Source organism: Sapajus apella, unplaced genomic scaffold (assembly GCF_009761245.1).
Source record: "Sapajus apella isolate SASKATOON/1434 unplaced genomic scaffold, GSC_monkey_1.0 scaffold36, whole genome shotgun sequence".
Classification (NCBI taxonomy): Eukaryota; Metazoa; Chordata; class Mammalia; order Primates; family Cebidae; genus Sapajus; species Sapajus apella.
Window position 1 is genome coordinate 16391276 of NW_022436976.1, and position 24465 is coordinate 16415740.

Here is a 24465-nt window from a genome sequence, read left to right on the forward strand (position 1 = left end):
GGAATCAGATATTTTAATAACTTCAAAAGTACACTATGGTAAATGTTTTATCATTTTTCTTTGAATTGTTCTGATTCCCTTCTTAAGAAAATTTATAATTCTTAGGTTGGATTTTCATTCTCCATTCCCCCACATGTAATTGTTTTCCAGCATTATTTATTATTTCATCACCTTTCCTTTGTATTTGTGGCATGCTTCCGGTTCCAATTGTTCAAATTTCTGATATTTCTACATGTAAATTCTTCTATTGACTACAGTAAAGATTTTAATTCTGGTCTTCAAGTTTAGATTTTTTATAATTACCTCCTCAACAATGTTCATTTTTCTTTTTTTTCTTTAAAATAAGTTTTTCCACATTGTTTATTTTGCAGGTATTTCTTAGAGTATTTCTTGTAACTATTGAAAATTTAATCTTTAAAAATTTTTTTTCTAGTTTCTTCATTTATTATTTTGTAAGGGCAAACTCTTCCTTTCCAGGGCAACTTCTTTCCTCTAGTTCTACATTATTTTAAAATACGTATTTTTTCTCTTATCACTGAATATGATCAATCATTATAAGAAAGCCAGTCTGGTTGAATCACAGAGGGTACAGGAATAGAGTATGAGACAAAGCTGATGGGGCGGGTGGAGACTAGACTCTGCAAAATCTTATAATACACAGTATGGCTTTTGTCTTTCTTGAATGAGCAATGGAAAACCATAGGGTTATTTTAAGTTAAAGGGGGTTTCCTAACTGTGTGTAGGAGAGCCACTTAGGGAGCATTTGGTTGAATCTTACGCAGAATATTTACAAAGGTGATTTGTGAACAGATTCAAAACATGTGTAGGAGGTCAAGTTGAGAGGCCTTGAAATTAGAGTGAAGCTAGGAGAGTAAAGGGGATAAAGTGTATGAAAGATGACTCCCAGGTTTATGAATTTTGAACCTTAATGGCATCACACATTCTGACAGAAAACACTGCAAGAAGCTCGGGCTTTAAGTAAAAGATTGTAGATTTGGTCTTGGATTTGTTGTGTTTGATGCATTGTTGAAACATTCAAGAATGTGTCAAGTGCACATTGTGATGAATAGAGAGAGGTTTGCTCTGGAGATATCGATTTGTGAGTCATCTGATTATAGGAGTAACTAGCACTATATGTAATGACATTATCTGGGGAGGAAGTATATTTGGAAAAAAAAAAGACTTCAAACTATCTTCCAAAATTCTAATATACAATGGCTGGAAGGAGAAAGTTGAGCATGCAAGAGAGTAACCAGGAAGATTATAGAAAAATCAGGATAGTATTCTATTATGGTAGCCAAGGCATTAGATTATCTCTGTCTTAGCCTATTCATGCTGCCATAACAAAATTCCATGAACTAGGTAGCTTATAAACGACAAAAATTTATTTCTCGCTTCTGGAAGCTGGGAAATCCAAGATCAAGATGTTAGCAGATTTGGTAGCTGGTAAGTCCTGCTTTCTGGTTCACAGATGGTGCCTTGTCATAGATTACCTCCAAAAAGCCTATCTCCTAATATAATATTAATTGGATTTTAACATAATACAGTTTGGAGGGATAGTAATATTCAGATCATTGTAGTTTTCAAAAGGACAAAATAATCAACAGTATTGATCCCTGCTAAAAAGTCAAGTAAGATAAGCATTGAAAAAAATGCTTGATGGATTACCAAATGATATATTGACTTCTAAGATGGTCCCATGATCATCAACATACTCCTTGATGCTTGAACCCTATATAATCCCCTGTCCTTGGATATAAGCTGGATCTATGACTTTCTTCTGGACAATAAAATATGGCAAAGGCAATGGTGTAATTATGATCCCACATTTTGAGTTAGTCAAAATTGAAATTATCTTGGGTGTGCCTGACTTAATCAGGTGGAAGCACTTAAAAGAGAGACACGTAATTCTCCTTGAGAAGAGGGAGTAAATTGGCTAATTTGGAATGTCTGTGCAGCAAGGAACTTCTGGAGGCCTCTAGAACCTAAAAGTGACTTCAGCTGGCAGCCAACAAAAACCTGGGACTGTTTGTCAGACCACCACAAGGAAAAAAATTCTTCCAGCAGCCTAAAGGAGTTCATAAGTGAATGATTTTCCCAACTTAGTTTTGATGAGACTCTAACCTGGTGAGATCTGAAGCAGAGAACTCAGCCTGGACTTAGTGCCTGGACTTCTGATCTCCAGAAAATGTGAGATGATAAATGCAGGTTATTCTAAGACACAGGTTTGTCCTAATTTGTTACACAGCAGTAGAAAACTATTAAAACAACATAAAAAAATTATTGGTGCTCTGAACAAAAGCTGTTTCTGTAGAATGAATGGGTAGGAACCAGACTGGACTACCTTGGAGGAGTGAGTGGGAGACAAATAAATGGAGCAATTATAGATAACTCTTAGATATATCAAGAGACTTTCCTGGAAATAGAGCAGAGTGCAGGGTGGTAACTGAATGGGGCTATGGCTTTGAGGACAAGGCTTTTATTTTGTATTTTAATGCGGAATAATCTAAACATGTTTAAAAATCTTTCGTTTGGAATAATCTATTTTTACTGAACATTTACTTGACGGTGCCAGATGCAGCATAGGTAGATATAATTCACATTAAATAACTATCTACCTCTGGTGACCTTATTTTGATTTTAACATTGCAAATATTGTAAAGTGGTATAGAGCATTATAAAAGAAAACAATACAAAGTATGCTATTTAACAAAACTTTCCTGTATACAACATCTCCAAATGAAAGAGAAATTTCTTTACTATGAAGGATCTTATGGTCTGAACCAAGTTTCCTTATGCCTTTCAATTCTTAGTACAGAAAAGCTGCTATGATGTGACTTTCTATGAAAGTTTTCGAAGGTGGCACATTTGTGTGGGAGTTGACCAACAAGTCTTGGTGTAGATCTATACTGAATCTGTAGAATCACAGAAAAAGAACTATTCCATTGTGTTAAAAAAAAAAAAAGAAAACAAACTAGTATCAAACAGGAATTACCATTTAAGATTGCTGCAAGAATTTCAGCTTTATGGTATTTGCTACAACTTCTTTGTCATGCATTATTATTTCCAAAAATAGTGGTGGTAATATCTGTGCATTTGCATTTCTGATCTCAAAAAATGCCTTATTATCCTCAAACAAATGTTTAGTTTGAAATAAGAAGGACAATATTAAAAGTTAAAGAAAGAGACAGAAAGAGAAAAAAGAAAAGAAAACTTGCTACATCACAGGTTCTGTACCAACTACTTAATATAAATATCTCCTTTAATACTCAAAATAATTCTATAAAGTAGGCTCTAGCATATCCTCATTTTCTTCAGTAAATAAACTGATTTTTATATTCAAAATAAGTATTCATGGTCCTGCAACTGGTCACATTAGGTGTCATATTAGAGAATAAACCCTTTTTTGTCTCTCTAAAGTTAATAGTTTTAACTATCATGATATGTTGCTTCTATTACAAAAAAACTGTGGCTTTTCTTACTCATGGAATTCACACTAGTCTGTAACAGTGAAAGAAGAACTGCTCATTGTACTAACAAGAGAAAATAAAGACCTCTATGGAAGAGAATAAAATTTTATAGATTTTGCATTTTTCAATACATCTTTTCATGTTCAGTAACATACTCCAGCTGAATTTCTGTGGTGACACTTCAAAGACTGCCCTGACTGTCATAATCCAATTGATGAGAACTTATAACATAAGCAAGAGTTATATCATGTACCTTGTTAAGCACACATTAGGTAGCTTAACACATATATTTTACATTAGAGAACAATAAAACTTGATTATGAAATACACCAAAGATTATTCCTCTTTTGTGTAGATAATGATTTAATATCATTTGATGTCAATCATTTTACCTAGGTTAGTCATTTTCAATCTTGAGCTTGCATCAGAATCTCCTGCAGAGCTTCTTTAAAAAAAGGTCACCAGACCCCGCTCAGTTTCTGATTCAGTGGGTGTGGCTTGCAGCTCTAGAAGTTGCGTTTTAAGCAAGTTCCCAGATGCTGCTGCTGCTGTTACTGCTCCTAGGCCTGTAGATCACAATTTGAGAATGACTGGCTCAGACTAGGGTTCATATAGATTTTCTGTAAAGACCCAGGTAAATATTTCTGGTTTTGTGGGCCATTTGGTCTCTGTCACAACTGCTCAACTCTTCCTTTGCAGTGCAAAATCAGTTGTACATAATATACAATAAGTAGAATGATGGCTGTATTTCAGTAAAATTGTACTTAAAAAACAGGTGCCAGTCTGAGTTTCATCAACAAGCCATAATTGGCCAACCCCTGGCTTAGACCAACTCAGTATAAGAACACTGAAAAATCACTTTGTATATGTTAAATGGCAATTCTGTGATAATCATTTGCAGATATATCTGCAAATATCCCTTCTAAATTTTATTTAAATATCTACAAACCAGAGACTAAACTGATGGTCTCCTTGAAGCATAGAGAGGAAACCCTAAAATTTTTCTATAAACCCAATGGAAATAAGCAATACTTTAAGCAAGAGTCTGCATTTTTTAAATGCCCACAAACTCTATCTTTATTTTCAAGTTTTAGTTTTAGTTAAATATTGTTTGTGTTTAGTTAAATAAACCTATCTATTTAAAGAAGACAAAAACATGATTGAATGACATATATGTCAGTTCAGTAAGGTTATCTATTAACTTAATAAGAAACAAAACAAAAACACTCCGTTTGCCATGAGTGTACCCTGCTTTAATATAGTTGGTCTTTACCCACAGCAGTATACTTCAAACTAATTTAAAAATGCCAGTATAATCTTAAAAATCTACTTAATTCTATACTTCAGTAAACCCACTACATTAGCTTTATCCTTGTAAAATGTAAGTTCCTGTAAAAGGACAAAATTCTGAAAAATTTTTATCATAATGAAATGTGATTTAGTTTCCTGAAAAATAATCAAATACCATGAAAAAACTTAGTATTATCATTCATTTTATAAACTTAAAATGTGAATGAATATGTCAAGAGTCTCCAACAATCTACTATATGCTATAGATAATAAGCACATAAAATCCCTACAGCCAACGGCATATTCTAGTATCTAATAATTTGAGGATGAACTAAAATGACTTTATACTGGGATTCATGGTATCTATCTTTCAGAACAATTTCCTAAATTCAATTACATCAAATGTTTCCATTTGGCAAACAGATTTACATTTACTGGAAGATATCTATTATTTTGTCTAGTGTGGTGATTTTTAAAAGTTCTCAGTTAAACAAAATGTCAAAAGAGCCCTGTGGTTAAAAGGAAACTGGAAAGTGTTGATTTTTAGATACATTTCAAAAGTTTCTTTACTTCAGGACTTCTCAGAACCATTACCATGCATGGTATAAAATCTAAGAAAGATTTGTCAGATTGTACAGTCTTTTCCCATTGCATTTGAACATGGAACTTGATTATCAGTAGAACATATTGAAGCACCAGAAAAATACTCTTAAGAAAGCAATGTTCTAAGTAAGCACTTACATTCAGGTAACATAAAGTAGATTATTTTAAAAGATCAATTCAATTAAACAAATATTCTATTACTTGGCTAACCATTTAAAGGTCACCCATTTCATTTTACTATGCTATTCACCAAAATCTATCTAGAACACAGGTAATCCTATTAAACATACTTACACTCCTCTTCAGGCCTCTTCCGAAGTGCTGCACGAACCTCTTTACAGGGACTTCTCTGGTATTGCGGGGGATTCCTTCCCCTTATTAGGTTCTCCATCCTGTAAGAGAGAATTGAAAGAGTATTTTAATACCAACATTTTGATAAATATTTACAAGTTAAATGGTCTAAAATTCAAATACCCAAAGATCTTTGCTAGAAAATACCATGAAGATGCTCTGGCAAGGAGCAAGCTGCCAGGGAGCATCAGGGACCACAATAAATGGAGAGTGCTTGACTTTTCTGGCATTCCAATTAAACAAAACTGAAAAACACCAGGTGTATGAAATTTACGCATATTCTCTAATTAGAGACTGCCGTGGACTGAATATGGTCCCCACAAAATTCAAATATTGAAGCCCCAGTCCCCAATGTGATTTGTAGGTAGGGCCTTTGGGAGGTAACTAGGTTCAGGGGAGGTTAGGAGTGGAACCTCTGTGATGGGATTAGTGTCTTTATAAAAAGAGAGAGAGACGAAAAGCGAAAAAGAGTAGACCTCTCTCTCTGCCATGTGGAGACACAGGGAGGAAGCTATCTTCAAGCCACAGTGAGGACCTCCACAAGGAACCAAATTTACCAGCACCTTGACTTTGGACTTCCTAGCCTCCAGAACTAAGCAATAGTCTGTGGTTTCAGTCACCCAGTCTATGGTATTTTGTTACAGCAGCCCAAGCTGACTAAAATGGAAACCTATTGACTAAAAAATAATTTCCTGCAAAATAAATAAAGTCATAAAAAATAAGGTCACCCTTTAAAAAGAAAAATCATATCTTTCACAATGAGATACTTTAGCCAGAACAGCCATTATTAAAAAGTCAAAAACAATAGCTTTTGGCATGGATGTGAAAAAGGAACACTTATACACTGCTGCTAGGAATGTAAATTAGTACAGTCTCTATGAAAAACAGTGTGGAGATTTCTCAAAGAACTAAAAGTAAATCTACCATTCGATCCAGTAATCCCACTACTGATTACCCAAAGGAAAAGAAGACACTATTTCATAAAAACACTTGCACTCATGTTTATACACCACAATTCACAATTGCAAAGATATGAAATAAACCTAACTGTCCATCAACCTGTGAGTGGATAAAGAAAATGTGAAATATATATGATATTTTGATACATGTCATATAGGAGATATATGATACACATTATATATTATATATAAATGTGGGGTATATATGTGGGATAAATATGTGGAATATATACATATACACACACATATATATACCTACACACACACCATGGAATACTACTCAGCCACAAAAAAGAATGAAAAAATGTTCAGTAACTTGGATGGAACTGGAGACCATTATTCTAAGTGAAGAAGCTCAGAAACAAAAACCAAATAACATAAGTTCTTACTTATAAGTGTAAGAACTAAGCTATGAGTATGCAAAGGCACACAGAGTGGTATAACAGGCACTGGAGACTCAGAAGGGAAAGGGTGAGAAGAGGGTGAGCAATGAAAAACTACCTATTGAGTACAATGTTCACTACCCAGGTGACATGTGCACTAAAATCCTAGACTTTACCAATATACAATTCATCTGTGTAAGCAAAACCCACTTGAACCCCTAAAGCTATTGAAATAAGAAAATTTTTTAAAAGTATCAGTTTTCTAGAATTGCTGATTTCATTCCATACTAATGACTTAATCAGAACTTCAAAAAATTCTAATAATTGTGATTTCTTGAAAAAAGTGGTTAATATATATTGTACTTTTCAGTTACTAGCTACATGGCAATGCTGACAACCAGAAAATAAGAAATTAATAAAACACAACATTAACAACATATACTTTGTGGTCAGCATTTTCTGTTTTCAGTTTTGCACATCAATACACCCTCTACTAACTTCTATAACACGAAAAAGCTTGAATGCTCAGGATTTGAAAATTTGGAACTGAATTGTAGTATTTATTTAACATTTTGAAAATATAAACATGATTTCTTAACGTCTATATGATTATCCTCAACCAGGAATATCACTGGTTTTGATAACTGTCCTGGGTGATAGCATACATGCCATTGAAAACAGTGGGATTATCATGGGTATACTGGCAGAGAGTGTCCTAGGATTAGTAGTGTACAAGATTATGTTCCTTGTGCTTGGAGGGGAAATTGAGAAAGGATGATCCCATAAAATAAGTATTTTAAGCGGTCTAAAATATGAGATAAATAGACTTTTGTGGTGGAATAGTAACATAATACTACTCCCATGGGAACTTATCATTGGGATTTTAAAAAAGTCTTCCAAATATACTTTCTGAAGTCAATCCATTCATATGTAGAGGCTGCTTTATGCGTTTGTGTGTGTGTGCATGCACTCACATGCCTATGCCTGTTTGTAAAGAAAATATTTTTGAATGAGCAGTGATAATGTGAATCTTCGTTTCACTTGAAATTCATTTCAAGTGAAAAAAAATTATTTCTCTCAAGATAATGATAATACAATGACAGGAAACCAAGTGGAAACTTGAAGAACTGAAGACATAATCTGCTTCAACATGATATGTGTGTGTGTGTGTGTGGAGCGTGGTAAAGATAAGCTTCTAGGTCTGTCCCTGCAGTTTCACCATGAAGATTAGCTATGCAAACTAAATTACATCAAATTTTCTAGTTTCTGACTCTTGAATTAATTCAATGAACAATTTTGATTATATGTTTCAGCAAATGCAGAAATCTCCATGATGATCTAATAACAATTTAAATTAGCTTATAATTACTCACTAGTATTTACAAGTTCAAGAGAGTAAAATATAGCAAACAGAACCTGTACATGTGAATGTCTACATAAAATTATAGTGTAATTTAAAAAACTACTTTTATTCATTGTGATTACACTCTGTTGGGGAATGACAAGTTATATTCGTTGGGGAATACATGAAAACTACTCTCTTAAATAGGCTATTATTTTTCCTTTTTATCTCTGACTATCAAATATGTGAAAACAAAAGTGGTCTACTTGATTTCCATGCAAGTATAGTTGAGAGTATGTCAGAAAAACTGAAAAACAGATTAGAAAGTACTTTCAAAGGTTTTGGGAGTTTCACTTAAATCATTGTTATTGGTATCTAAGACCCTCAGGTTAGCCTCCCAGGAATCATGGTGTTCAGAGGTTGCATTTTGGGATATGCAAGAGATTACACAATGCTGGCAATGTAGCATGGCTTAAATGTAATGTGCCTTAGCTCTGGAATCAGAATGCCTGGGCTCAACCTCTCTTTCTATTTCTTAAAGGATGATTTTAGATAAAGTTACTTACATATTTTGTGCCTTACTTATATACTTGCACATCAGTATTGCTGTGAGGATTAAATGTGGTAAACATGTACAATGCTTTGCATTGTGTCTGTCACAATGGAGAGCTCAGTAAACGAAGCTATTGTTAATCATGATTATCACAAATAAAAATGTGATCATCTAATAACATTTTAAATGTTCCACGTGTTATGAAAAATATTACAACTGGTCTTTAATAAAGAAAATGAACAGATAGTACTGTTGAGGAAAAAAAATTTTGGCTTACAAATTTTCTGATTATTAGGGAAACACAAAATATCCAAGTATATAAATTGGCAAGTTTCATAGATGAAGAACTTAATTAAATATACTTCATTTTTAAATAAGATTTAAGGGATTACTAATAATAATCTTCCAAGGACACTAACAGATATAAAAGTGGGTTATTATCTTGATGAATTAACTAAATTTCTGCAAAATTACAGACTTTTTAGAGAATTTAGAAAATATTTCAAAATTTTATAGTTACCTTGGAACTTAGGAAGAACAATTAAAATATTTTGTAATCTATTTACCGTTTGCTTTATTACTTCATGAAGTAAAGTACTTCATTTACTTTGCAATTTACCATTTACTTCATTAGTCCTTTGAACAACCTTCTGAAAGAATATTTTAAAGATGAAGAAGTTCAGGTATGCTCAGTGACTTACTCATGGCCACATGAGAAGTAGAAGAAGGCTGGAGTTGAGGCAGCAATTAATAGCCTACCAACAAAAAAAGCCCAGGTCCAGATAGGTTCACAGCTGAATTCTACCAGATGTACAATCAGGAGTTGGTACCACTCCTTCTGAAACTATTCCAAACAATACAAAAGGAGGGAATCCTTCCCAAATCATTTTATGAGACCAACATCATCTTGATATCAAAATCTAGCAGAGACTCAACAAAAAAAGAAAATTTCAGGCCAATGTCCATGATGAACATAGATGCAAAAATCTTCAATAAAATACTGGCAAACCGATTGCAACAGCACATCAAAAAGCTTATCCATCACGATCAAGTAGGCTTACTCCTGGGGATGCAAGGCTGGTTCAACATACCCAAGTCTATAAACATAATCCACCACATAAACAGAACCAAACATAAAAACGACGTGATTATCTCAATAGATGCAGAGAAGGCCTTTGACAAAATTCATCAGCCCTTTTTGCTAAAAACTCTCAATAAACTAGGTATCAATGGAACATATCTCAAAATAATAAAAGTTATTTATGACAAACCTACAGCCAACATCATACTGAATGGGCAAAAACTGGAAGCATTCCCTTTGAAATCTGGCACTAGACAAGGATGCCCTCTCTCACCACTCCTATTCAAGATAGTATTGGAAATTCTAGCCAGAGCAATCTGGCAAGAAAAAGAAATAAAGGGTATTCAATTAGGAAATGAGGAAGTCAAATTGTCTCTGTTTGCAGACAACATGATTGTATATTTAAAAGACACCATTGTCTCGGACCCAAATCTCCTGAAACTGATAAGCAACTTTAGCAAAGTCTCAGGATACAAAATCAATGTGCAGAAATCACAAGCATTCCTATACACCAATAACAGACTAACAGAGAGCCAAACCAAGAGCAAACTGCCATTCACAATTGCTACAAAGAGAATAAAATACCTAGGAATACAACTAACAAAGGATATAAAGGACCTCTTCAAGGAGAACTACAAACCACTGCTGAAGGAAATAAGAGACGACACAAACAGATGGAAAAACATTTCATGCTCATGGTTAGGAAGAACCAATATCGTGAAGATGGCCATACTGCCCAAAGTAATTTATAGATTCAGTGCTAACCCATCAAGCTACCTAGGACCCTCTTCACAGAACTGGAAAAAACCACCTTAAACTTCACATGGAGCAGAGCCCACATAGCCAATACAATCCTAAGCAAAAGGAACAAAGCTGGAGGCATCATGCTACCTGACTTCAAACTATACTACAAGGCTACAGTAATCAAAACAGCTTTGTACTGTTACCAAAACAGAGACATAGACCAATGGAACAGAGCAGAGGCCTCGGAGGCAATGCCACACATCTACAACCATCTGATCTTTGACAAACCTGACAAAAACAAGCAATGGGGAAAGGATTACCTGTTTAATAAATGGTGTTGGGAAAACTGGTTAGCCATGTGCAGAAAGCAGAGACTGGACCCCTTTCTGACACCTTACACTAAAATTAACTCCAGGTGGATTAAAGATTTAAACATAAGACCTAACACCATAAAAACCCTAGAAGAAAACCTAGGCAAAACCATTCAGGACATAGGAATAGGCAACTTCATGACTGAAACACCAAAAGCATTGGCAACAAAAGCCAAAATAGACAAATGGGATCTAATTAAACTCCACAGCTTCTGTACAGCAAAAGAAACAATCATTAGTGTGAAACAGCAACAAACAGAATGGGAAAAATTTTTTTGCAATCTACCCATCTGACAAAGGGCCAGAATCTACAAAGAACTAAAACAGATTTACAACAAACAAACAAACAAACCCATTCAAAAGTGGGTGATGGATATGAACAGACACTTTTTAAAGAAAGACATATATGAGGCCAACAAACATATGAAAAAATGTTCATCATCACTGGTCATTAGAGAAATGCATATCAAAACCACATTGAGATACCATCTCACACCAGTTAGAATGGCGATCATTAAAAAATCTGGAGAGAACAGATGCTGGAGAGGATGTGGAGAAATAGGAACACTTTTCCACTGTTGGTGGGAGTGTAAATTAGTTCAAACATTGTGGAAGACAGTGTGGCAATTTCTCAAAGACCTAGAAATAAAAATTTCATTTGACTCAACATTCCCATTACTGGGTATATGTCCAAAGGATTAAAAATCATTCTATTTTAAAGACACATGCACATGTATGTTCATTACAGCACTGTTTACAATAGTAAGGACCTGGAACCAACTCAAACGCTCATCAACGATAGACTGGACAACGAAAATGTGGCAAATACACACCATGGAATACTATGCAGCCATAAAACATGATGGGTTTGTGTCCTTTTTAGGGCCATCAATGAGCCTGGAAACCATCATTCTCAGCAAACTGACACAAGAACAGAAAATCAAACACTGAATGTTCTCACTCATAGGCGTGTGTTGAACAATGAGAACACATGGACACAGGGAGGGGAGCATCACACACTGGGGTCTGTTGGGGGGTACTAGGGGAGAGACAGTGGGGGGTAGGGAGGTTAGGGAGGGATAACATGGGGAGAAATGCCTGATATAGGTGACGGGGGGATGGAAGCAGCAAATAACCATGTATGTAACTATGCAACAATCCTGCATGATATGCACATGTACCCCAGAACCTAAAGTGCAATAAAAAAAAAAAGATTTAACCAATCTTTTCTGGACTTTTCTAGTTATTTCTTAGTCCATTATTTCCATGAGTTTATTATTACAATTCCATTAGGCGACTGAATACCTGATATTCGACTATATAATGCATTTTCAATTATAGTACAATTATAATTAACATAATATTAATGCTTATATTAATATCTATACTCAGGAGTCTGAGGTGGGAAAATCACTTGAATGCAGGAAGGTGGAGGTTGCAGTGAGCCGTGATCATGCCACTGCACTCCAGCCTGGACAAGAGAGTGAGACCCTGTCTCCATATGTATATTATAGACATAAAATATATATATGATATTTATATTCAAATATATGTTTTTAGTGTTAATCTGTTGATTACATTTTGATTTCTTATCATTTTGCTATTGCCAATGAAATATTTGCTTCCATCAGTGACATTTTAAGTTTTTGAGAACTTCCAAAAAGATACATGGGCCAAAACAATTCACTATAAACTATATGAATGTTAAACTAATAGATAAAACATTTAAAAAATGCTAAAAGTCCTTTTGTTCCTTGGAATGCTAAATGTGGTTTCCACTGGAAACATACTTAAAATAAAATTAAAAATTTAGCAGAGCAATGTTTGTGTCTAAATTATTATATAGCTGGAAGTTGCATCTTCTCAAGATTACACTTCTGGTTACTTGAACTCTTTCACCACCATTATCTATGATCTACAGTTTACATTAAATGGTCAGACAAAAATGACCAAACATGAAATCTTGGAGCACAGCCAGGTCCCTGCAAAGGAGCTGCCCTAGCTGCTCTCAAGCTTGGCAAGCCACCAGTGGGACTGTGTTAACAATTCTAGTAAGGAGAGATTAAATGTAATGACCACAGGTGAGGCAGATGCCCTAACAACTCATTGAAGAGCTCGGAAAAAGTGCAGCCTATGTGTTCAACTGCTAGAAGGAAATAAGGGCAGCCAGGTTAATATCAAACAGCATGAAATAGCAATCAACAGTTATAAGCAAAAAGTGTCCGCAACATTCTTCATGGTGTCTCCCAAATTTAGCTAGGTCTCAAAATCACCCAAGGAGCAATTTTCCCAGTACCTTATTATGCAGTAGGTTGAGGTCAAGTCCTAGTTGATGTTTTTTGTTTGTTCGTTTGTTCTTTACATTAATCAGGTGCTTATAAAGTAGCCAGCCAGCTGTACACTTTTCAGATACTGGCATTTGGGAACCTCTGTAAATAAGAAATATATACTTGGAATTGTAGGGAAGATAAGTCCAAAGAATTTATTCAGGTGATAAAGTTGTTTATTAACACAGAGGTGTAGGGCCTGAGGAAGAGACTGTAGTTAGAATAGAAATTATCAAAAATGAAAAGAGTAGCCAAAAAAGCACAATCAATGGCTAGCCAAATTGCTGGGAGGTCATTCACAAAAACCTACAGGCTACCCATTTATATTATCAATTTACTGTTGATCATCTCAACTGATAATCTCAACAGTGAAATGATATCCCCTAACAAGGTTTGGCTGACTCAGCTGGATCAGGAAATATATTTGGACTAATATAGAATCATGGACTGGGATGGCAGTGTGGCTAGTGCATGAAGGATGTGAAGTCTGGATGAAAGTTTAGTTGAAATAGATTTATACTGGATGGGGGGGGAAGAAGGAGAATGATGGACTCACTGGGAGGACAAGGGAGTTAGGATAAGAGAATAAAGGTTTCAAGTAGAAATATTCTCAAATGCCTATTGTTAGGTTCTTTATATGTACATTATCTATGTCATCTGTATTTTACACATGGCTAACCTGAGTCTAAGAAATTCAAGTGACTTGCTTAGGATCACACATAGAATAAGTGCAAAAATATCAATATTTAAATCCAGATCTGTCTGAACTCAGATGTATTAACTATGAAGTGGGCTGTGCAATAGAACTTTCTGCAATGATGGAAATGTTCAATATCTGTGCTGTCCAGTAAAGTAGCTGCTAGCCATATACAGCTATTGAGCACTTAAAATGTGGCTAGTGTGACTGAGGAACTGAACTTTACTTAATATAATTTTTAAAAATGTGTTAAGTAGAAGAGCAGAGCAAGATGGCCAAATAGAACGTTGCACTGATCATCACCAACCCCACCCTGCCAGGACACCAGTTTAACAACTCTCTACACACACAAAAAAAGTGCTTTCATAAGAACCAAAAATCAGGTGAGCATTCAGTGCCTAGTTTTAACTTCATATCACTGAAAGAGGCATTGAAGAGGGCAGGAAAGAGTCTTAAATTGCAGCCATCGCCCCTCCCCTATCCCCTAGCAGTGGCCACATAGCATGGAGAGAGAATCTCAGCACTTGAGACAGAGTAAATGCAGCAGTTGCATGACATTGCATTGAACTCAATGCTGCCCCTGTCATAGCAGAAAGCATAAGTAGGCTGGACTTAGCTGATGCTCAACCACATAGAATGTTTTTAAACCACCCTAGCCGTAGGAGTATTGCCCATCTCAGCAGTAGGAACTTGAGCTCCAGCAAGCCTCACAACCATGGACTAAAATGCTCTGAGGCCATAAGTAAACTTGAAAGGCAGTATAGGAAACTAGAACTGCAACTCTAAGGTGAGACCTAGGACTGAACTGGGCTCAGAACCAGTAGACTTGGGAGAATATGTGACCTACTGAGATACCAGCTAGGTGGCTAAGGGAATGTCTCTGCCACCTCTTCTCTAACCCCAGGCTGCACAGTTCATGGTTTCAAAAGAGACTTATTCCTTCCTCTTGCTTGAGGAGAAGAAAGAAAAGAATAAGAAGACTTTGTCTTGCATCGTTGATAGCAGCTTAGCCACAGGATAGAGGAACAAAGTCATGAGGCACCCTTTCCAAACCTTACCTAGGCAAGAAGGGAACATGCTGCCTTGAGGGGAAGGACCCATCACCTGCTGACTAAAGTGCCCTTGGGTCCTGAATACCCAGCAGTGGTACCCAGATGGTATGCTGTGGGCCTCAGGTGAGACGCAGACTTGCTGGCTTCAGGCGAGACTCAGCACATTCCCAGTTGTGATGGCTGTGGCAATAGACTCCTCTAGCTTGAGAAAAGTGAAGGGAAAAGTAAAGGGGACATTGTCTTGCACCTTAGGTACCAGCTTGGCCACAGAGGGAAAGAGCACAAAGCAGGCCCTCAGGGTCCCCAGTTGCAAGCCTTGACTTCCTGCATGACATTTCAGGACTTTGTCTGGGCCAACAGGAAGCCCACTGCCTTGCAAGGTGAGTCCCAAGCCAGGCAACCTTCACCACAAACTGAATGAAGAGCCCTTGAGCTTAAGGGAATATTGGTGTTAGTTTGGCACTAATCCCCCATGGGTCTGTGGGTATCATGGCCATGGGCTAAAACTTCTCCCTATGGAAAGGGCAGGGAAGAGTAGAAAAGACTGTTTCTCATGGTTTGAGTGCCAGCTCAGCCACAGTAAATTAGAATACTAGGTATACTCCTAAGGTTTTTAACTCTAGTCCCCGGCTCCCAGATGGTACCTCTGGACTAGCCTGGGCCTGGGGGAACTTGCCACCATGAAGGGAGAGACACAAATCTGATTGATTGGTTTCATCACCTGCTGATTATAGAACTCCAGGGCCTTGACTGAATGTAGGTGGTAGCCAGAGAGTGGTTATAGTTAGCCTTAGGTGAGGCCCAGTGCTGGGCTGGGTTCAGGTCTGATCCAGTGCAGTCCCAGTGGAGGTGGCCACAGAGGTGCTTGTGTCATCCCACCCGCAGCTCCATGTAGCTCAGAAAAGAGGGACTGCTTGGGAGAAAGTAAGGGAAAAGATCTGGATCTTATGCAAGACAAGTAAGTAGCACCTCTATGAGTTTGCAAGAACCACAGCATTAAGAGACTTGGAGTTCTTCCTAATGCAGATATGGCTTAGATTGCAACATCCATGTCCTTTTGAATACCTTGAAAACCTTCCCAGAAAGAATGAGTACAAACAAGCCCAGACTTTGACAACTACGATAAATACCTAACTCTTCAATGGCCAGACACAGATAAATATCTGTAAGCTTCAAGATCATCCAGGGAAACACGACCTTATGAAATGAACTAAAGGCACTAGGGACCAATCCTGAGACACAGAGATATTTGACCTTTTGATAGATGATTCAAAACAGTTGTTTTGAGGGAAATCAATGTAATTCAAGATAACATAGTGAAGGAATACAGAATTTTGTCAGACAAATTTAACTAAGAGATGGAAATAATTAAAAAGAATAAGGCAGAAATTCTGGAGTTGAAAAACACAATTGGCATACTGAAGAATACCCTAGAGTCTTTTCATACCAGAGTTGATCAAGCAGAATAAATAAATAGTGAGGACAAAGACAGGCTATTTGAAAACATACAGTCAGAAGAGACAAAAGAAAGAATAATGGAAAAGAAGAAAGCATGACTATAAGTTCTAGAAAATAGCCTCAAAAGGGCAAATCCAAGAGTTACTGACCTTAAAGAGGCGGAAGAGATAGGGGTAGAAAGTTTATTCTAAAGGATAACAGAGAATTTCCACCTAGAGAAAGATATCAATATCCAAGTACAAGAAGGTTAGAAAACATAAAGCAGGTTCAGCCCAAATAAGACTACCTCAAGTCATTTAATAATCAAACTTTCAAAGGCCAAGGATAAAGAAAAGGTCCTAAAAGCAGCAAGAGCAAAAAAACAAGTAATACACAATAGAGCTCCAATATGTCTTGCAGGACCTTTCAGTAGAGTTTATAGGCAATGAGAGAATGGCATGACATATCTAAAGTGCTGAAGGAAAAATCTTTTACCCTAGAACACTATATCCAGCGAAAACACCCTTTGAACATGCAATAAAATAAAGACTTTCCCAGAGAAACAAAGGCTGAGCGATTTCATCAACACCAGACCTGTCCTACAAGAAATGCTAAAGGAAGTACTTCAGTCAGAAAAAAAAAGACATTAATGCACAATATGACATCAACAAAAAGTACAAAACTCACCGGTAACAGAAAAACAGCGTATTATAACACTGTAACTGTGGTGAACAAACTATTCTTAAATAGAAAAACTAAATGATGGACCAGTCAAAATAATAACTGTAAGAACTTTTCAAGACATAGACAATATGATAATAATACAAATAAAAACTACAACAAACAACCCCATCAAAAAGTAGGTGAAGGATATGAACAGATATTTCTCAAAAACATATCTAAAAAAGCTCAGTATCACTGGTCATTAGAGAAATGTAAATCAAAACTATAATGAGATACAGTCTCATATCAGTTAGAAAGGCCATCATTAAAAAGTCAGGAAACAACAGATGCTGGAGGGGATGTGGAGAAATAGGAACACTTTTACACTGTTGGTGGGAGTGTAAATTAGTTCAACCATTGTGGAAGACAGTGCGGCGATTCCTTAAGGATCTAGAACCAGAAATACTCTTTGACCCAGCAGTCCCAATACTGGGTATATACCAAAGGATTATAAATCATTCTACTATAAAGACATATGTACACGTATGTTTATTGCAGCACTGTTCACAATAGCAAAGACTTGGAACCAACTCAAATGCCTATCAGTTGACAGACTGGATAAAGAAAATGTGGCACATACATACCATGGAATACTATGCAGCCATAAAAAAGGATGAGTTCATATCCTTTGCAGGGACATGGATGAAGCTGTAAAACATGATTCTCAGCAAACTAACACAAGAACAAAAAACCAAACACCACATGTTCTCACTTATAAGTGAGAATTGAACAACGAGAACACATGGGCACAGGGAGGGGAACATCACACACTGGGGTCTGCCGGGGGTTAGGGCCTAGAAAAGGAATAGCATTAGGAGAAATACTTAATGTAGATGACAGGTTGATGGGTTCAGGAAACCACCACAGCACATGTATACATATCTAACAAACCTGCACATTCTGCACATATATCCCAGAACTTAAAGTATAATAATAATAATAAAGAAACTATAAAAAGTTAAAAAGTGGGAAGGCAAAATTAAGGTGTTGAGTTTTTATTAGTTTTCTTTGTGCTCATTTTCTTATGCAAATAGTGTCATTGTTATCAGCTTAAAATAATTGGTTATAAGATGGTATTTGCAATCCTCACGGTGACCTGAAATCACAAAACATACAATGGGTACACAAAAAATAAAAAGCAAAAAATTAAATGGTATCACCAGAGAAAATTACCTTCGCTAAAAGGAAGACAAGAAGGAAGAAAAGAATGAGGAGAAGACCACAAAACTACTGGAAAACAAATGATAAAATGGCAGGAGTAAGTCCTTACTCATCAATAACACTGAAAATAAATGGACTAAACCCTTCAATCAAAAGATGTGGAGTAACTGAATTGATTAAAAACCAATACCCAATGATCTGTTGTCTTTAATAAACACACTTTGCCTGTAAAGGCACATAAAACTGAAAATAAAGGGACAGAAAAAAGATATTCCATGCCAATGGAAACCAAAAAAGAGCAGGAGTACCTATACCTATATCAGACAAAATAGATTTCAGGAATGAATAGTATAAGAATAGACAAAAGTCATTATATAATGACAAAGCGGTGAATTCAGCAAGAGAATATAGCAATTTTAAATAAATATGCATCAATACAAGAGGATATAAGTATATAAAACACACAGTATTACTACTAAAGGGAGAGATAGACCCCAACACAATAAAAGCTGAAGACTTCAACACCCCTCTGTCCTATTAGACAGATCTTCCAGACAGAAAATCAACAAGGAAACATCAGACTTAATCTGCAGTTCAGATCAAATGGACCTAATAGATATTTACAGAACATTTCATCCAAGAGTTACAAAATACATATTCTTTTCCTCAGCACATGAATCATTATCAAGGACAGACCATATGTTACATCACAAAACAAGTCTTATCCAAACATTCAAAAAATGTGAAATAATATCGAGCATCTTCTCTGACCACAATGGAATAAAACTAGAAATCAATAACAAGGAGAATTTTGGAAAATATAAAAACACATGATAATTAAATGATATGCTTCTGAACGACCAGTGGGACAATGAAGAAGTTAAGAAGAAAAACAAAAAAATTTCTTGAAACAAGTTATAATGGAAACACAACATACCAAAACCTATGGGATAAAGGAAAAGCAGTACCAAGACGGAAGTATATAGCTATTAGTGTGTATATCAGAAAAGGAAAACTTCAAATAAACAACTTAATGATACATCTTAAAGAATTAGAAAAGGAAGAACAAACCAAACTCAAAATTAGCAGAAGAAATAATAAAAATCGGAGTAAAAATAAATGAATTTGAAATGAATAAGCAATACAAAATATCAATGAAACAAAACATTGTTTCTTTTTGAAAAGGTAAACAAAATTGTTAAGCCTTTAGCCAAACTAAAAGGGGGAGACAATTCAAATAAAAAAATCAGAGATGAAAAGGGGATATTACAACTGATATCACAGAAATTCAAAAGATCTTTAGTGGCTACTATGAGCAAGTATAAGACAATAAATTGAAAAATTTAAAATAAATTGATAAATTCCTACACAGATACAACCTACCAAGATCGAACCATGAAGAAATCCAAAACCTGAACAGACCAATAACAAGTAATGAGATTGAAGGCATAATAATAAGTCTTCCAGCAAAGAAAAGCCTTGGACCCAATGGTGTCACTGGTGAATTCTACCAAATACTTAAAGAAATAATACCAATCCTACTCAAACTATTCTGAAAAGTAGAGGAGACAGGAATACTTTTAAACTCATTTATAAGGCCAGTATTATCTTGAGACCAAACCCAAAGATACATCAAAATCACTGATGAATATTAATACAAAAATGTACAACAAAATACTTGCAAACCAAATTCAGCAATACATTAAAAAGATCAGTAATCATGACCAAGTGGATTTATCCCAGGCATGTATGGATGGTTCAACATATGCAAATCAATTAATGTAATAAATTATATCAACAGAATAAAGAACAAAAACCATATGATCATTTCAGTTGATGCTGAAGAAACAGTTGAAAACATTTAACATCCCTTCATAATTAAAAACCCTTAAAAACCTGAGGATAGAAGAACAATACCTCAATATAATAAAAGCCACCTATGACAGATTCACAGCTAGTATCATACTTAAAGGTGAAAACCTAAAAAAATAAATAAATAAATAAATAAAAAATAAAGGTGAAAACCTGAAAGCCTTTTTCTAAGACCAGGAACACAACATTATGTCCATATTCTCCACTAATTTTCAACATAGTCCTGGAATTCCTAGATAGGGCGATCAGCCAAGAGAAAGAAATAAAGCGCATACAAATTAGAATGGAAGAAGTCAAATTATCCTTGTTTTCAGATGACATGATCTTATATTTGGAAAAACCTAATGTCTCCAGCAGGAAAACTATTAGAACTTATAACCAAATTCAATAAAGTTGTAGGACACAAAATCAATATACAAAATCAGTAGTATTTCTATAGGCCAACAGAGAACACTCTGATAAAGAAATAAAGTAATCCCATTCACACTAACTACAAATAAAATAAAATATCTAGAAATTAACTTAACTCAAGAAGTGAAAGATTTCTATGATGAAAACTATAAACCATGAACACAAAAATTTGAAGAGGACACACAAAAATGAAAGATATTCCATGTTCATGGATTGGAAGAGTCAGCAATGAACAATGAACAAAGAATAAATCAATGTTAAAATGTCCATACTACCCAAAGCAATCTACAGATTTAAGGCAGTCCTTATCGAAATACTGATGACATTCTTCACAGAAATAGAAAAAACAATTTTAAAATTTATGTAAAACCACAAGAGACCCAGAATAGCCAAAGCCATCCTAAGCCTAAGAACGAAACTGGGAATTCACATTACCTGACTGTAAATTACACTACAGAGCTACAGTAAACAAAATGGCATTGTACTGGCATAAAAACAGATATATAGATCAATGTAACAGAATAGAGAACCCAGAGATTAATCTATAGGTCTACAGGGAACATATTTTTGATTAAGATGCTGTGAACATACAATCAATGAGTAAAGGACAGTTTCTTCAAGAAATGGTGGGATAGCCACTGGCAAAAAAAAAAAAAAAAAAAAAGAAACGACACATATCTCTCATCATAAACAAAAATCAAATCAAAATAGATTAAAAACTTAAACGTAAGACCTCAAACTATGAAACTATTAAAAGTAATCATTGGAGAAACTCTCCAGGACACTGATCAGGGCAAAGGTTTTTTTTGAGTAGTGCCCCACAAGCACAGGCAACCAAGACCAAATAGATAAATGGGATCACATTAAGTTAAAAAGCTTTTGCACAGCAAAGAATACAATCAACAAAGTGAAGCAACAACTCACAGAATGGGAGAAAATATGTCCAAACTACCCATCTGACAAGGGATTAATAACCAGAATATATAAGAAACTCAAGCAACTCAATAGGAAAAAATCTAGTAATCTGATTAAAAATGGACAAAATATCTGAATAGACATTTCTCAAAAAAAGAGATATAAATGGCAAACAGGTATATGAAATGTGGTCAACATCATTGATAATCAGATAAATGTAAATCAAAACTGCAATGAGATATCATCTGACCCCAGCTAAAATGGCTTTTATCCAAAAGTCAGGCAGTAACAAATGCTGGTGAGATGTGAAGAAAAGGGAACCCTCATACACTGTTGATGGGAACATAAATAAGTACAACCAATATGGAGAACTGTTGGACATTCCTCAAAAAACTAAAAATACAGCTACTTTATTATCCAGCAATAACACTGCTGGGTATAAATCTAAAAGAAAGGAAATCAGTATGTCAAAAAGATATCTACAGCCCATGTTTATTGCAGGCCTGTTCAGAACAACCAAGATTTGGAAACAACCTAAGTGTCCATCAACAGATAAATGCATAAAGTAAAAGTGGTACATATACATGATGAAGTAATATCCATGAAAAAGGATGAGATCCTGGAACTCGTGGTTATTATGTTAAGTGAAATAAGCCAAGCACAGAAATACTAACTTTACATGCTCTCACTTATTTGTTTGAGCTAAAAATTAAAACAATTGAACTCATAGAGACAGAGAGTAGGATGATGGTTACCAGAGACTGGAATGGGTAGTGAGGGTGTAGGGGAGGAGGAAGGGCATCAAAAATTAGAAAGAATAAATAAGACCTTGTATTAAATATTTGCTAGTATAATAGAGTGACTACAGTCAAAATAATTTAATTGTACATTTAAGAAAATAGGAGAGCATTATTGGATTGTTCATAACACAAATGGTAAATGCTTGAGGTTATAAAAATACCCCATTTATCCTAACATGATTAGTATGCATTGAATGCCAGTATCAAAATATCTCATGTAATCCATAAATAATACACCTCTATGTGCCCTTAAAAATTAAAAATTAAAATTAATAAATGTATTGAATTTTAACTTATTTAAATAATACAACTGTATTACATACTACAGCAGATCTAAAAGCCTCTACTTAGCATAGCTGTTAAACATACCTATTACTTACACTTCTGTAGGTCTAAAAACTTGACAGAAATCATTCATGGGAAGCAAAAAAAATAAAAACATAGGAATTAAAATGAAAGTAAGACTAACCATTCTTATGGAAAAAGAAGGAATAAGGTTTCTATCTTATTGTTGGATATAATAATAAATAGTCTTCTCTGTCCTGGTCAGGGAAAGAGAAGAACAGGACAGCACTCTGACTATCCAACCTCATGAAACCCTAAAACAAAGAAACCTCTTCAGAATTCTAGATTTCCTTATTTGGCTCATAATTCAAGAAAAAATGAGAAAATTGTTGAAGAGGCAGTGACACATGCCTTATCAGTGAGGTGCTAAGTTTTTTTCAAGGAAAGTTGAGTTTGAAGCACAGTGAACCAAACTCCAGACCAGGACTATGCTGAAAGCATGCATATCAAGTTTTCAATAGCCATTGATAAATAGTCTCGAGTGTTTATAAAGATCCAATTTGAACTTCAAATGACAGTGCAAAAATAATCAATACCCAATTATCTCAGCCAACTATGTTGAGGTGATAGTTAATAAGGACAATCTAAAGTTAAACAGCAAGATGACTGTGAAAAGAAACCACATGTTAACCACACTTAAACTGCTTAAAAAGAGAGTGAAATGCTTAACAAAACAGAAAGATATGTGAAGTGCTGTCAAGTTGAAAATGAAACAAAATTCCTCATTTGTAAGGCCAGCAATTATTTACCAAAAGAACAAAGATCAGCAATGTTTCAGCATCGAGAAACTTGTTTGTACACTGCCATGTCGCACATTTAGGGAAATGGCAAACACGATAGTATATTATTCTCACTTTAATTTCTAAGAATAGAATTCAGAACAGATCAGTATCATTATGGATGTCTTGTAAAATCTAGATTTTACCTTTTGTAAACAACACTGAACACAGCAAAAGTTATTTATTTTTAAATGGCTGAATGCATGGTGTTAGCAATAAATATACATCCTACACAGTACTAATGAGCTTATGATTATAGAACATCTTTGCATATATTATTTATCCTCATAAAGGATGAGGATAAGACCTGTGGGTTTAGTCTTTTAGAGATGAAGAAATTAGGACCCACTTGTCCAAGGTCAGTGCAAAAACAGATTCAGGCTCAGATTTTCTGATTCCTGCAATCTTCCCACCTGAGCACAGTTGCCTAAATGAAAGAACTGTTCTGCTCATGGTCAGATTATTGCACCTTCCCCTGGAGCCTTCCTGTGTCTCAAAGAAGGGACTGCTATCATATATGGTAGCTGTTAGATGCAGAATAAAAATGTTTGTGGAGCATCACACACTGGGGTCTGTGTAGGGGGAACTAGAGGAGGGACAGTGAGGGGTGGGGAGTTGGGGAGGGATAACATGGGGAGAAATGCCAGATATAGGTGATGGGGAGGAAGGCAGCAGACCACATTGCCATGTATGTATCTTTGCAACAATCTTGCATGTTCTTCACATGTACCCCAAAACCTAAAATGCAATAGTATATATGTGTGTGTGTTTGTGTATATATATATATATATATATATAT

The 24465-nt window shown here is 35.4% G+C and overlaps 1 protein-coding gene across 13 annotated transcripts in view; it reads right to left on the minus strand.

Moving 5' to 3' along the window:
• The window catches only part of LRRC7 (leucine rich repeat containing 7), a 566189-nt gene that overhangs the window by 435896 nt on the left and 105828 nt on the right, over window positions 1-24465 (minus strand). For all 13 annotated transcript variants that reach the window (XM_032297103.1, XM_032297104.1, XM_032297099.1 and 10 more), the window contains one exon: window positions 5658-5755. In XM_032297103.1, the coding sequence (XP_032152994.1) occupies window positions 5658-5755 (98 nt within the window). Of the gene's footprint in view, window positions 1-5657; window positions 5756-24465 lie in introns of those variants that run through there.